We start from the raw sequence: 14,267 nt of genomic DNA on the forward strand, positions 1-14,267 counted from the left end.
ACCAAGATCTGGGGAGGGCCCGTGGGCTGGAGGGCTCTGAGCCTTCTCACAGGCCCAGAGTGGCCCTATGGGGATCACGCCACATGGGAAGTCGTCACTTTTTTAAAAATTTCAGCTGTTTTTTAAAAATTTACCTTTTATTTTTTGGCCACACTGTGCAGCACATGGGATCCTAGATCAACAAGGGTTCGAACCCACGTCCCCTACATTGGAAGTGTGGAGTCTTAATAACTGGATCACCAGGGAAGTCCCAGATTTCAGCTTTACTAACGTATAACTAACATAAAATTGTAAGGTAGTTTAAACATGTGTCATGGTGATTTGATACATTTATATATTGTGAAAGGATTCCCTCCATTGTGTGTGCATGTGTGTATGTGTGTGTGCACGTGTGTGCATGTGTGTGCGCATGTATGTGTGCACGTGTGTGCGTGTGTGCACGTGTGTGTACGTGCACGCGTGTTTGTGCGTGCGTGTGTGTGCATGTGCGTGTGTGCATGTGTATGCATGCATGTGTGTATGTTTGTGTACGTTTATGTGTGTGTGTTTACGTGTGTGTGCGTATGTGTGTGCGTGTGTGTATGTGCGTGTGTTTTTATGTGTGTGTGTATGTATTATGTGTGTGTGTGTGTGTGTGTGCGTGTGTGTATGTATGTGTGTGCGTGTGTGAACATTTACGTTCCACTTTCTTTGCTCATCTCAGTCACAAAACCCAGGGTTCTGAGTAGAATCACCACCCTCGGCCCCTACTCATCTTATGAGGTCTGTCCCCTTCTCCTGTCTCCTCCCCCACCGCCCCTCCAGCCCCCAGCAATCACTTTTTCACTGTTTCTGAGTTAGTTACCTTTTTAAAAAAGATTCCACATGTAAGTGATACTACACAGTATTCACGTGCCTCTGTCTGGCTTATTTCATTTAACATAACGCCCTCTGGGTTCAGACATGTCATTGCAAATGGCAAGATTCCCTTCTTTTTCCAGGCCGAGTGATAGTCCGTTGAGTACATACGCCACATCTCCTCTTTGTCCGTTCATCCACCAGTGGACGCTGAGGCTGTTTCCATGTCTTGGCTGCTGTGAACAGCACGGCAGCGGACAGGCGCGTGTGGACATCTCCCCAGTGGCCTGTCTTTGCTTCCTTTGGATAAACGCCCAGCAGTGGGGTTGCTGGATCGTGTGATAGTGCTGTTTAAATTTCTGGAGGAGCCTCCGCATTGTTTTCCATAGCGGCAAAATCAGTTTACGTTCCCACTCACTGTGCACAACGGTTTCCTTTTCTCCACATCCTCACAAACACTTGTTATCGCTTGTCTCTCTGATAATAGCCATCTTCCAAAGATGACTGAGATCTTTTTTTTCAGTATTACAGTGAATCCAGGATTTTAACGTGTTCATTGTGCTCTGATCCACAGCTGCTGTTACCACACCTGCTGCCTCTCGCCTGGTGGGTCCACTCGTGCTGTCCGCCTGCCCCTCGTCTGGCCGGTGAGAGCCTCTTCAGTTTGTCTCCAATGTCCTGTGAGCACAACCTCCTTAGTCTTTACTGACTTGCACTTGGGATGACGAGATGCCCCCGGCTCATTCTGTCCACCTCCTGCCCCGGTCCTGGAAGCAGACACTTCTCCAGGGGTCACTGGCTCATTTCAGTGAGGGCTTCTTAGAGTGGACACTGAAACTCCACGTGGTTGGGTCTGGGGTGCTCATTGAGATCGGCCCTTTCAGTGGACAAGGATCTCCTCTTTGTTTCTTTCAGGGAAAATACATCATGAGTTCATTGATATTTCCAGTCCATATTTAATGTTCCATCTAAACTTCTTTGATTTAAAAAATCTGCACTGTGGGGCTTCCCTGATGGTCCAGTGGTTAAAATTCATCTTCCAGAGCAAGGGCTGCAGGTTTGATCTCTAGTCAGAGAGCTAAGATCCCGCATGCCCTGGGGCCAAAAAACCAAAACACAAAAATCAGAAGCGATATTGTAACGTATTCAATAAAGACTTTAAAAATGGTTCACATCAAAAAAACAGCTTAAAAATATTTGTGCCTCTTTTCTCGTTGGCTGAAAATCTTGTTCCTAACAACATTAATGACACTATTTGCTCTGCTTATCCATGTAGTTTGGAATAACAGTGCCAATAAATACAGTGTCTAGAAATGTGCTTATGGAACACAGTTTTTAAGATTTTCATTTGTTTAGAGTTTACAGTTGTGTTCACTTGCTTTCAAATTTTCAGAGTTTATTTTTTAAATTTAATTTCATTTTATAATGACATGATTTACACAGTCCCAGAGTCAAATATGCAAAGTAAACCATGTTCAGAAGAATCTGTTTCTGTCTCCATCCCTCTGCTCCTTCCTTCTTCTTATTAGTAAGCTTTTTGCTCGCTCGTTTATTCTTCCATTAAAAAAATGTAAGCATAGATATGTAGGCACGTGCATGCACATGTTTCTCTATGGAGTTTGATGTAATCCCACTTGTCGGCTTTTGCTTTCGTTGTGCTTGCCTGCAGAGACAGATCTAGGAAGATCTTGTCAAGACTCATGTCTGGGCTTCCCTGGTGACTCAGTGGTAAAGAATCCGCCTGCCAGTCCAGGAGACACGGGTTCGATCCCCGATCCAGGAAGTTTCCACCATCTGTGAGGCAACTAAGCCTGGGTTCCACAGCTGTTGAGCCTGTGCTCTAGAGCCTGGGAGCCACAACTACCGAAGCCCGAGCACCCTAGAGCACTACCAAAGAGAAGTCACCACAGTGAGAAGCCCTGAGTACCATAAATAGAGAGCAGCCCCCGCTCTCCGCAGCCAGAGAAAAGCCTGCACAGCAGCGAAGACTCAGTTTATCCAAAAATAAATAAATAAATACCATTATTACTTTTTTTTAAAGACTGATGTTAAGAAGCACACTGCCTATGTTTTCTTCTAGGAGTTTTATGGTTCCAGGTCTTATATTTAAGTCTTTAATGCTTCTAAGTTGATTTTTGTTTATGGTGTGAGACAGTGGTCTATAATTTCTTTTCTTTTCTTTCTTTCTCTTTTTGTGTGTGGCGGTCCGGTTTTCCCGACAACATTTGTTAAAGAGACTATCCTTTCTCCAGTGTATATTATTTGTTCCTTTGTCAAGTAGGAGTTATCCACGTATTTCTGGGCTCTCAGTTCCGTTCCATTGATCCATGTCTCTGTTTTTCTGCCAATACCGTGCTCTTTTGATTACCCCAGGTCATCTTTCCTGACGTACTCCCTGGTCAAGAATATTTGCTCCTCAATGTCCCCCTGACATTAAAAACATCAGCTAATTTCTGAACTTGGAAACATAAAGACTGTGACTCTTCTCACCAAACCCAATGACCCACCCCCCATGGTCGAAGGCAGGACAGTATAGGGGCCAAGAGTGCAGACTCTGAAAACCTGCTACCTAGTTTTGACTCTGGCTCTGCCACTAATGAGGCAGAGGACCTTGGGCAAGTTGCTTATCTCACTCGGCCTTGGTTTCTTCATCTGTAAAATGGGGATAATGATAGGATCTATTTGTCAGGTTGTTGTGAGGATCAAATGGCTTCATGTACACTAAGTACTTGGAGCAGTGCTGGCCCACCATATCCTTCATTCTTTAGTTTCATTTAATTTCGAATAGATAACACAGGGCTTCCCAGGTGGCTCAGATGGTAAAGAATCTGCCTGCCAATGCAGGAGATGGGGGCTCGATCCCTGGGTCAGGAAGATCTCCTGGAGGAGGGCGTGGCAACTCACTCCAGTTATTCTTGTCTAAAGAATCCCAAGGACAAAGGAGCCTGGTGGGCTCTAGTCCATGGGGTTGCAGAGGAGGACACAATGGAGGGACTGAGCATGCACACATGTTCACACGGACTCAACATGGTACCAAAAATTATATAGAGAAAATCTCTCTGTCCTGGGGTCAGTTGTCTGTGCTTTTACCCGGAACAGCCAGTGAGGACTGTTTCCTACACAGTCTTCCATAGATTTATATAAGTACACATTCCCCCTACCTATTATGTTTCTGCCCCTTTAACAGAAACGGGAGCATATCACCATGCACTGTTCCACGTCTTGCTTTTTTAATTAAGTGCTTGTTCCTGTAAGATTCTGTTGGTGTTTTCAAGAGGAAGCACTGATTATTAAATGTCTAGGAGAGATCTGACATCGCTGGGATGTGAATGTTGACTCTTACTGTTCAAGAACAGGTGTGGCCCCTGCGTCCTTCAGCTCAGCAGTGCCTAACCCCCTCCTGGTACTCATGTGTGCGCTCACACACTCACATCTGTCTCTTCTTTCCACCTTCCCGTGAGACACCAGAGCCCCAGGTGAAGAGGAGCAGAGGGAGAGAGGACTCACCAAGGTCACGTTTGTACCACATGCAGCCTCAATCTCACCAGCTGGAAACAGGCCCCTTCAAAGGCTTGAGCTGTACTGTTCGGGGGCAGTTGGGCTGATGCTTGTCCCCCCTGCCCCTGCCAGTTGGAGCCTGGCACCAAGGGAAGGGTTCTGGGAACTGGGCTATAGGGTGTGGTATGGATGTTTCCTCAGTGGAAGCTTTGCCAAGTCCCTGCTGTCCCGGGGGGCTGTGAGGGTCGCCGTCCTCCCACGTCTATGAGTGTGACCCCCCACGTCTTCCCACCCTCCCCTCTTCTTAGGCCAAAGGGCCTGGGTGGTCTCCTGAGCCACCCACCAGGTCATGGGAGGCCCTGCCTTGACCCAGGGACTCCAGGGGCAGGACCCAGCCACACCAGGACTTACTCGGAGCTGTTGAGGGCCAGTGCCGTCCAGTATGCCTCCATGGGGGCCGTGACCACCGCGTCAAACAGCGCCTCCTGCAGCAGCTCCTCGTCACCTGGGGCAAAGTCCGGACACCATCCGCTTACTCCTCCGCGATGATGTGGGCGCCCACCCCCTGCCCAGGAGCCCTGACCCTCAGGGTCTAGAGGTGCCCCAGAGAAGGTCTGGAACACTCAGAGCCCCTGCTCTCTGCCGGAGGAGGTCGTCTCCGGAGGCCGGGAGGCCATGTCCTCGGCCCCAGTGTGTGGGCAGAACTCAGCGATTCCCAGGCCTCGCCAGCTCTCAGGCTCCGTGAAGTCAGGAGGCTTGCCTGCCAGCTGCCCCTGCCTCCCCTCCCCAAAAACTGGCCTTGGGGCCTCTGCATACCTGGTCTGATGCTTCCGCCCTGTCTGCCTGGGTGGCCCTTTCTCTCCCTTCCTTTCTCTAAAACGTTTATTGATGTTTATTGCGGTGAAATCCACACAACGGACACCCTGTGGATGGCATGCAATCTGGCACTTTCACTTGCACAGAGACCGGCAGCCCCCTTTACGACCCCGAGTTCTCATGGCCCCAGAGGACTGCCATGAGGCGGGTCCTTTTACCCGCAGCTTGAGTGACGCCCCTGATGAGGGCCCGCCTTCCCCACACAATACCTACTCATGGCCTCATCACGCCTGCAAGGACTAGCCAACATCCACTCAAGTGCTGGTCCCACCACCTGGCTTCTCCCCCCACCCGCAGACTCTGTGATCGCTCGGCCTGGTCTGCAGTCATCAGAAGCTTCACTGATGAACACCACCACCCTCACCCCGCCTGGCTGGCTGGAGAACGTGTCTGGCACAGACTTGAGAGTGGAATGAACGAATGAATGAATGAATGAGGCCTTGTCAGAATGGCATGGGAGGTGGGGACTTCTCTCGGGGGGACACTGATGTGACAGGATGATCCACACCTCCTTCTGAAGAGGAAGAAGTGGGACCCAGTGGAGGGTGGTCCTGCATTCGTGCAGGGACTTGGGGTTACCTGGACCCGGCTAAGGGAACACTCACAGATCACAGGCTGCAGGAGATGATGCCTTGAGGGAGCCTTACCTTGCCTGCTGGCTGGGGAGCGGGGTTGGGGGGCCCTACTGGGTGACGGGGACAAACATGATGGGCAGGCCAGTGCCCGTCACTGTGGGCCCTTAACAGTGCCCAGGGGACAGAGGCTTAACGGGACCCTAGTCCCTGCCACGGGGACACACCCGTGCCCTTACAGGTCTCAGAGCCCTCGTCACTGGTGTGGCCCGGGGGGCTGGCTGTGTCCTCTAGTTCCAGGGGGTCTCTCTGGTCTCCCTGAGCCATTTCTGAGCTCTGCAAGCACGGCACTCCAGCCTCCACCCAGCCCTCCATCCCCGCGGAGTCTTGAGCTCAGGCCAAGGGACACTCACACTCCAGGGCGGGGTCCTCCTGGGTCAGGAAGCGTACCACGGCCTCCAGCTGGCTCAGCTTGCGGTGCTCTGGGTCAATGTCCGTGATGCAGTAGATCCTGGAAACCCGGCAGAGCCCATTACCCCGAGTCCCCTCTGCCTCCCATCCCCGCTCTGCACTGCACCAGCCCCCGGGTCCTCACCAGTCGCCGACCAGGCTCAGATCTGGGTGAAGCAGGTCATGCAGGCCTGAAAGCAGAATCTGTGCTCGGTCCAGGGCTCACAGACCCAGTGCTCTCAAAGCAGCTTCAGGGGCAGGGAGGGCCAGCCGCATCCTGGCGGGTTCTCAGGCAGAGATAGGCTCAGCATGGAGCCTGATGGTGTCGTGGTCATGTTGCTCTCTAAATGCCTTCCATCCCAACACCTCCTGTCCGTACCCTGCCCCCTGGGATCGCCCTTGAGGAAGCCTTGGCTCGCCTGGCTTCATCGTGCCCAGCTGAGCCCAGGGCTGTGTATGTCCGGGGCCACACCCTTAGCACAGAGGCCCGCACTGGGACACACAGGCCCCTCTGGCTGCACAGCCTGGCCCACAGAGCCCCGGCTGGGTTGGCCTTGCCCTGTGTCCCTGGAGAACCTAGTTTTCTTCAGAACTGTGCAGAGGTCCTGGGCACTAGCCGACCCACCTTCTTCCACCGACGTGTTCCCCAGGAGGATGTATTCTCCGTGACCTCGGGACAGCACCACCCCCAAGCTGCAGGCAGAGCAGAGGACACAGGCTAGAGGTCAGCTGGGGCCCGGCCTGCTGCCCCCCAACCTCGGACCCTCCGAGCACACAGCCCATGACAGTGAGTACAACCCGCCGCCCCCACCCCGCCCTGGCTCTGAGTGCCTCCCTCCCAGAACCCTGGCAAAGACTTCTGCTCTGTCATCAGCGTCTTTCTGAGAAGGAGCTGGACAAGAGAGAGCAAGGCCCCCTCCACTCCCGTTCTGTTGGATTCACCCTGGACCTCTCGGGGGCTCCGAGGATGGAGAAGGGTCTCAGGGTCCCACATGTCCCGTGGTCAGGGAGGCCCCTCCTGCCTGGAGAATCCCACCTCACCTTCCTCTCCCTCCTGGAAGATCATCTTTTGAGGCTTGGCTGATACCTGAACCATCTAGGGGGTTTATAGGGTCTTAGCGCCTGGGCCCCACCTCAGGAATCCCGAGTAAGGAAGGAAGGATCTGGACACAATGTCACAAGTTCCTGTAGGTACCCCAGGGACCAGTCGGGACTGGGGACCCCCCTTCATCGAGCGATGGGGAATTCAGGAATAGGGGCATTTGCTCTGTGCACGTGTGATGCTAAGCTGAACGCTTATATAATGGGAGGGAAACTGAGAGACCTTCAAGGCTTACCTTTCATCTTACAACTACTTACAATTGCATGGCTTTAAGACCTCCGGGTAGAGCATGACATTTATTAATAATTCTCTCAATACTGAAGAGAAGCAGCTATTATTATCACCCCCCGTTTTATAGATGAGACATCTGAGGCATAGAGCAGTTAAGTAACTTGCCTAAGATCACACAGCCTATGAGTGGCGGAGCTGGGATTCCAGCTTAGTTTAGCTCCTGGCCCTGAACACCGGGCCATACTGCAACACCGAGTCACACAGCAAAGCAGGTGTAGACCTCAGTTTTCCCGAGTGCAGACCTGGGTCTTTTTCTGTTATCACAAAATTGCCAACTACTTATGAGTGAATCCAGTCCCAGACCTGAAAGTCCCACCTGAGCGGTTGGCCCTGACATTGTACCCCGCCCCCAGCCCCCTCAAGTAAGATCCAGGCCCCTCACCTGAAAGGTGTGTCACTGATGTCCGTGAAGAAGTAGTCGTTGGTCAAGAAAAGAACTCGCTTCTGAAAGAGGCACCAGGGAAGTGTGCCGGCTGGGGAGGGAGTGCCAACCACCCTTCCCCCCTTCCCCATGTGCCGCCTGGTGCCCCGCCCTGCCCGCCCCCCCCCCCAAGACCTTTTCCCATTGGGACACTGCAGCCCTGGGGAAGGTGTGCCTGACTGAGGGCCATAGTCCAGACTGCACTGTCCCTATGGGGCCATGAGTTACCATGTGTACCACTCAGGAATGGAAATTTGAAATCTCAGTTACTGTCAATTAACAGAAATGGAAACCCAGAAAGCCTGGCTGGCTGGTGGCCCCTGTGCTGGCCGGTGGCCGTGGTTCAGGAGGGACCAGCACAGGCTGCTGGCTGAGCTCACACTTGTACTTCCCACCAGGAACCGCTCGCCTCTGGAGTCCAGACCCCTCCAGGCCTTGCTGCCTTTCACAGCTTCTCTTTCCTTTCAAAGCTGCCATGTTGAACTGAGTTGAATTTGCACAAGTCAGGGCATCGGGGGGTATGCACTGCAGCTAAGACAGGCACAGGCATCATACAGCCCTGGTCTAAGCCCCACTGGTCATTCGCGGGCTGGTGAGCTTGGGTGAGTGACCTCACATTCTTGGGCATCGCATTCCGTTTGTAAATCAGACCATCCCCAGTGGGCTGCTGGGAGGTGGTGAGGGTGTTTATAGTGGGCGAGAAGGGCAAGGTTGACTTGGGCTCTGGTGCCCCATAGGCTGTACCATCTGCACACACTTGGATGCCTCTGGGAAAGCCGCACACTGCACTTGGCCATGGGGCTGTCCTTATCCCCTTTGCCTTTTTTTCAGGCTTTTCTTCTGGGTTGGAAACTGGAGTAAGATGTTGGATGGGACACAGAGCGAGAAGGTAGCAAAAAAGGTTTGTTTCAATAGGAAACCAGCAGTGGACCAAACGAGAAAGGACAGTTCCCAGCTCGGGCCTCATCCTGCCTGATGCCCTCTGGCCCTCTCTGCTTCAGGCAGACCCTCTCCCAGTTGGGTGGGAGGTCTGGGAGCCATGGGGGCAGCTGGGGGCCAGCCAGGGCACTGATGGGCTCCACGTGGGGCTGGTTTGAGTCTGAAACTGGGGAGCATTAACATTTTTTTCCTTTCTCTTTTTTTTTAATTGAATAAAAAGTTGAAATGCGCACATCTAGATGTATCATTTCATCAGTTTTGATAAACACATGCTGCTGTGGGATTACCTCCTGGGTTGAGATAGGGATTGTGTGCAGCCCCCGCAATCGCTCTGCCTTCTTCCGGTCAGCCCCCGCCTTCCTGGGCGAGCTCTGCCCTGACCTCCATCCCCACAGCTTCGGTTTGCTGTTCTCACAGCACGAGCCCTTTTGCAGCCACTTCTGCTCCACGGAGTGTCCCTGAGACCCACCCGTGTTGTTGGGGCGTCAGTGCTCTGTTCCTTTCCCTCCGAGGAGTAAGTACTTCAAGGACAGCAAACCATGGTGTACTGCTAGGTCTGCCCTTCGTGCGTGGCCATCCGGGGTGTTTCCAGTTTAGGGCTGTTTTGAATAAAGCTGCTGTGAGCGTTCTTCTTGTGGACGTGTGTCTTCATTTCTCTTGGTAAGTACCAGGGAAGGAATTCCTTTGCAAAATATGCAAATTATGTTTGCCTTTATAAAACACTGCCAACTTCCCCAAGTTATTTTGTTATACTTCCACTAGCAATGTATGAACTCCAATGTCTCCACATCTTTGCCAGAATTATCGGTCTTTCAAATTGTAGTTATGTTAGAGGGTATGGAAGTAGTTTTAATTTGCATTTCCCTGACAACTAAAGTTGCTGGTTGGGCTTTTCGTGGGCTTGTTGGTCATGTCTCTTCATTTCTAAAACGTCTGCTAAAGTGTCTTGCCCACATTTTAAAAATTACATTGTTAGACTTTTTGTTAGTAATCTGGAGAAGTTCTTTATGGTCTGGACACAGTCTGTGTCTGGATTTTCATTTTCTTAATTGTGTCTCTGGATGAACAGAATTGTTTTTTGATGAAATTCAATTTTTCAAATGTTATTTTATGTTTAATGCCTTTGGTATTTTGTCAAAGAAAACTACATAACCTCAGGTTGTAAAGAGTTTTCATCTGCATTTTCTTCTAGAAGCCTTATAGTTTTAGCTTGTACGTTGAGAGCTTTGTAATTGAGCGGCATTCAAATTAATTTTTGTGTATGGTATGAGTATATCTCAGTGACTTTTGATACATTTATTCAATTGTTCCGGCACCATTTGTTGAAAAGTCTTTCCTTTCTCCATTGATTTGCCAAGGTGTCTTTATCGAAAATATGCTGGCGACTTGAGTGTTTTTCTGTGTGCTTTATTTTTGTAGTCTCTGTTCCATGGATCCATTTGTCTATTCACATGTCAATACCACTCTGCTTGGTTACTGCAGCTTTGAAGTAAGCTTTGAAATCAGATACTGTGAATCATCCATCTCATTCAACAAAAAGAATTTGTCCTTCTTTTTCAACATAGTTTTGGCCATGTTAGGTCTTTTGCATATTCATCAGATCAGTCGCTCAGTCGTGTCCGACTCTTTGCAACCCCATGAATTGCAGCACACCAGGCCTCCCTGTCTATCACCAACTCCCGGAGTTCACTCACACTCACATCCATCGAGTCAGTGATGCCATCCAGCCATCTCATCCTCTGTCGTCCCCTTCTCCTCCTGCCCCCAATCCCTCCCAGCATCAGAGTCTTTTCCAATGAGTCAACTCTTCGCATGAGATGGCCAAAGTACTGGAGTTTCAGCTTTAGCATCATTCCTTCCAAAGAAATCCCAGGGCTGATCTCCTTCAGAATGGACTGAAGGAGACATTGCATATTCATATAAATTTTAAAATCACCTTCTTCTATGTCTAGAAGTCTGTTAGATTTTTTTATTGGGATTATAGTGAATCTATAGGTTAATTTTGGGAGAATAGACATCTTAGGAGTATTGATCTTACAATCCATAAACATGGTTATCGTTCCTATTTATTTAATTTTTTATTTGACATGCTTTCTGCAGTGTTACGTAGCTTTCAGTGTAGAGGTCATATATGTAAGATTTATTCCTATTTGTGCTGTGGAAATTGGAAATCAAAAGTATTTTCATTTTGCAAATGTTTCTGGCTATATATAAAAGTATAATTGATTTTTATAACAGTGACTCTGTGTTCTGTGAACTGGCTAAATTTATCTATTAGTTCCAGCAGCTGTTTTGCAAATTCGGGGGATTTTCTATGTGAACAATTATCTTGCTGTGAACGAAGATAGCTTTACTCTCTCCTCTCTACTGTTCATGGCTTTTGTTTTGTTTCCCGGCCTTATTACAAAGACAGGTTCTTGCCAGGCCCCCAGCAATGTTGAACGCAAGTGGTGAAACCAGACACCTTACCAAGTTCACAGTCTCAGAAAGTGTTCAGTCATTCACCACTGGAAGTGAACTTTTCCACACACGGTTTTTTCTTAATCAGACCGCAGATGTTTCCTTCTGCTTCCAGTGAAGATTTGTCAAGTGTGTTCAGCATGCTTTGGGGTAGCCGCGTGCTGGTTTCTTCCGTGTGTTAATGCGATGGGGTAACTTCCCTCCGTGCGGCTGTTATCTTACATTTGCTCACATTACAAACCCCACAACACAATGTCAACATTTTCCCTTTAAACCGTTGTCTTTTTGAGAAGTTAAAAGAACGAATGAAATCTTATCCTAACCCATGCAATCATCGTTTCCAATGCTGCTCATTTCTCTTTGTGTTGATCTAAGTTTCCATCTGTGTCATTTTTCTTCTGCCTGAGGAATTTCCTTAAGTATTTCTCTTAGGGATGAACTTTGATCTCCTTTATTTGAAACTGTCTTTATTTCTCCTCTTTTTGAGGTGGGAGCACCCCAACGCCTGTGAGTGGAGGTCTGGTTGAGATAAGGGTGGAGGTGCCTGGAAGCCACCCCTGCCTCTTCTGGCTCACGAGAAGGACCTGCTGGGCCTGATGGGTCATCAGAGATGCTGACCGGTCTGCCCGAGGGAGGCCCTCTCAGTCCAGAGCTTGAAAACAACAGGCAGAGGCCAAAGAACTGACGCAGGTCCCAGTGAGAACCAGCCTGCACATCTAAAAGGAATGCAGAGAGTTACTTTCCTTCCCAGGGCTTCCGTGTTTGGCTTCCAGGAAAGTCCGTGTCTGTGAAAGAACCTGGGTCTAATTGTTGCCGACGGATGCCCATGTTCTTCCCTCGGAGGCGAAAGGGCAGCAGTAGTGGGAGGGAAGAGGTGACATTTGTAAATATGTCAAGGGACAATGCAGAGTCAGTGCAAGCCAGTGGGGCCTTTTACACCGAAAGAGGAAGCCATCCCTTGTAAGTGACAAGCAAGTCTGTGGGGACAGGAAGGCATCGCTGGGTAGACCCAGTCCTGAAAATCAGCTCTGAGGAACAGCAGTAATTTTCAACTTCTTCCCATATGACATGCTTTACAAGAGCTGCTAACAGTTTGCAAAATTAACTGTCACTTTCCCTGTTTCCAGGGGCTTCCCTGGTGTCTCAGACAGTAAAGAATCTGCCTGCAAAGCAGGAGACCTGGGTTTGATCCCTGGATTGGGAAGATCCCCTGGAGAAGGGAAAGACAACCCACTCCAGTATTCTTGCCTGGAGAATTCCATGGACAGTGGAGCCTGGAAGGCTACAGTCCATAGGATTGCGAAGAGTTGAACACGACTGAGTGACTAACACCTTCCCCCTTTCCACCATAAACGAGAAAAGGGCCACATAGCAGGTAGGTAAGGCAGAAAGAGGGCTTCCCAGGTGACACTGGTGGTAAAGAACACACCTGCCAATGTAGGAGACATAAGAGACGCAGGTTTGACTCCCGGGTTGGGAAGATTCCCTGGAGGAAGGCGTGGCAACCCACTCCCAGTATTCTTGTCTGGGAAGGTCGCAAAGAGTCGGATACAACTGAGCAACTTAGCATCCACGCAAGGCAGAAAGAAGACCCGTGAAGGGCTGGGCTTGCTGCTGCTTCACCCTAGGCCCCTGAGAGGCAAGCCCTGGAGAAGGGTCACTCCCTGGCCAAAGCTCCGTGGGGCTGATGCTGGCTGGGCTGGGTCCCTCACTCGGGCCCTCCAGGCTCCAGCAAGTTCTCAAGATTTACACTCTGATTCAGCCAGGTCCCTTGTCAACACCGCCAACCTTAATTAACCAGGATGCCACATCCTGGGACCAGACCTCAGCCTTTTCCTAGAGTGCTTACCCCTCTGTCCAGTGGGACTTTCACATCCATGGAGAGAGACCCGGTCTCCCCATTGATCATGGCTGTTCTCAGCTTCGAGGAGAAAGAAAACAAAATCAGTTGCTTGGCACACACTGGAGTGTGGAGGCTCTGAGCCTCGGCTTAGAGGTCAACCCTGGGAACACGCTTGGTTTTCCCCTTTCCCCTGTGAGCAGAGCCAGGGTGGGAAAAGAGATCTGCTTCCAGGGCTCTATTCCCCTTAGCTGGAATTCTAGAATTCACCAAGATAAGGCTCCCAGTGGGCTGATGAGCGAGGGACACTGTGGCCGACCCTCCAGACACAAGTTCCTCCAGGAGGAGCTCCTGACAACAAGGCTGGCCTACAGGCGCCTGAACCCAACCTCTGCGGCTACAGACACAAGCTCCTTCAACCTCGGAGGGAGCAGCTGTTATCTCTCTGGGGCCATAGGGAGAACCATCTGTTAGCAGCACCACTTCTGCTTTGGGCCCGGAAAGTCTCCACCGTGGGAGCGGCGTGAGCTCAGCGCCTACGCACTCCTCACCCCCGGGCCCCGCCGTCCAGCCACCCACTCTCTCTCCCTGCGCCACTCACCATTCCGGCCTGGTCCTCCCACTCCACTTCCGAGAGGTCCACGCTGTTGTAGTTGGGCTTGGGCTTCAGTTTCTTCCCCTCTCGGTACTGAGTGGGCCGGGCAGGGGAGAGACACGAGGTTAACCCAAGGCCCCGCTCAAGCCCAGCCCTTCCAGAAGGCCTGTGGGGCAGAGCCATAAACCAGAGCATCTCGGCCATTCCTTCACCCAAGGCAGAGGGGCCCTGGCTAGTATTCGCGATGGATGCTCCGGGACTCGGAGGGAGATCTCCTTTGACGAGGAGCTTGTCCTGGTTTGGGACTCTAATTGTTAAAAAGTTCTCCCTCATCCAGAGCAGAAATCTGTCTCCCTGTGACTTTTACTACAGGACCACCAGGGATG

The 14,267-nt window shown here is 50.7% G+C and overlaps 1 protein-coding gene across 1 annotated transcript in view; it reads right to left on the reverse strand.

Annotated features, from left to right (window-relative positions):
- CACNA2D4 (calcium voltage-gated channel auxiliary subunit alpha2delta 4) overlaps positions 1-14,267 on the reverse strand; it is a 66,397-nt gene that overhangs the window by 35,186 nt on the left and 16,944 nt on the right. Inside the window, exons 17-23 of the mRNA XM_070790328.1 lie at positions 13,888-13,974; positions 13,296-13,367; positions 8,009-8,070; positions 6,859-6,926; positions 6,379-6,424; positions 6,197-6,294; positions 4,747-4,840 (exon numbers count right to left, since the gene is read on the reverse strand). Coding sequence (XP_070646429.1) covers positions 4,747-4,840; positions 6,197-6,294; positions 6,379-6,424; positions 6,859-6,926; positions 8,009-8,070; positions 13,296-13,367; positions 13,888-13,974 — 527 coding nt within the window. The remainder of the gene's footprint in view (positions 1-4,746; positions 4,841-6,196; positions 6,295-6,378; positions 6,425-6,858; positions 6,927-8,008; positions 8,071-13,295; positions 13,368-13,887; positions 13,975-14,267) is intronic.

This window comes from Bos indicus, chromosome 5 (assembly GCF_029378745.1).
Source record: "Bos indicus isolate NIAB-ARS_2022 breed Sahiwal x Tharparkar chromosome 5, NIAB-ARS_B.indTharparkar_mat_pri_1.0, whole genome shotgun sequence".
Lineage (NCBI taxonomy): Eukaryota > Metazoa > Chordata > Mammalia > Artiodactyla > Bovidae > Bos > Bos indicus.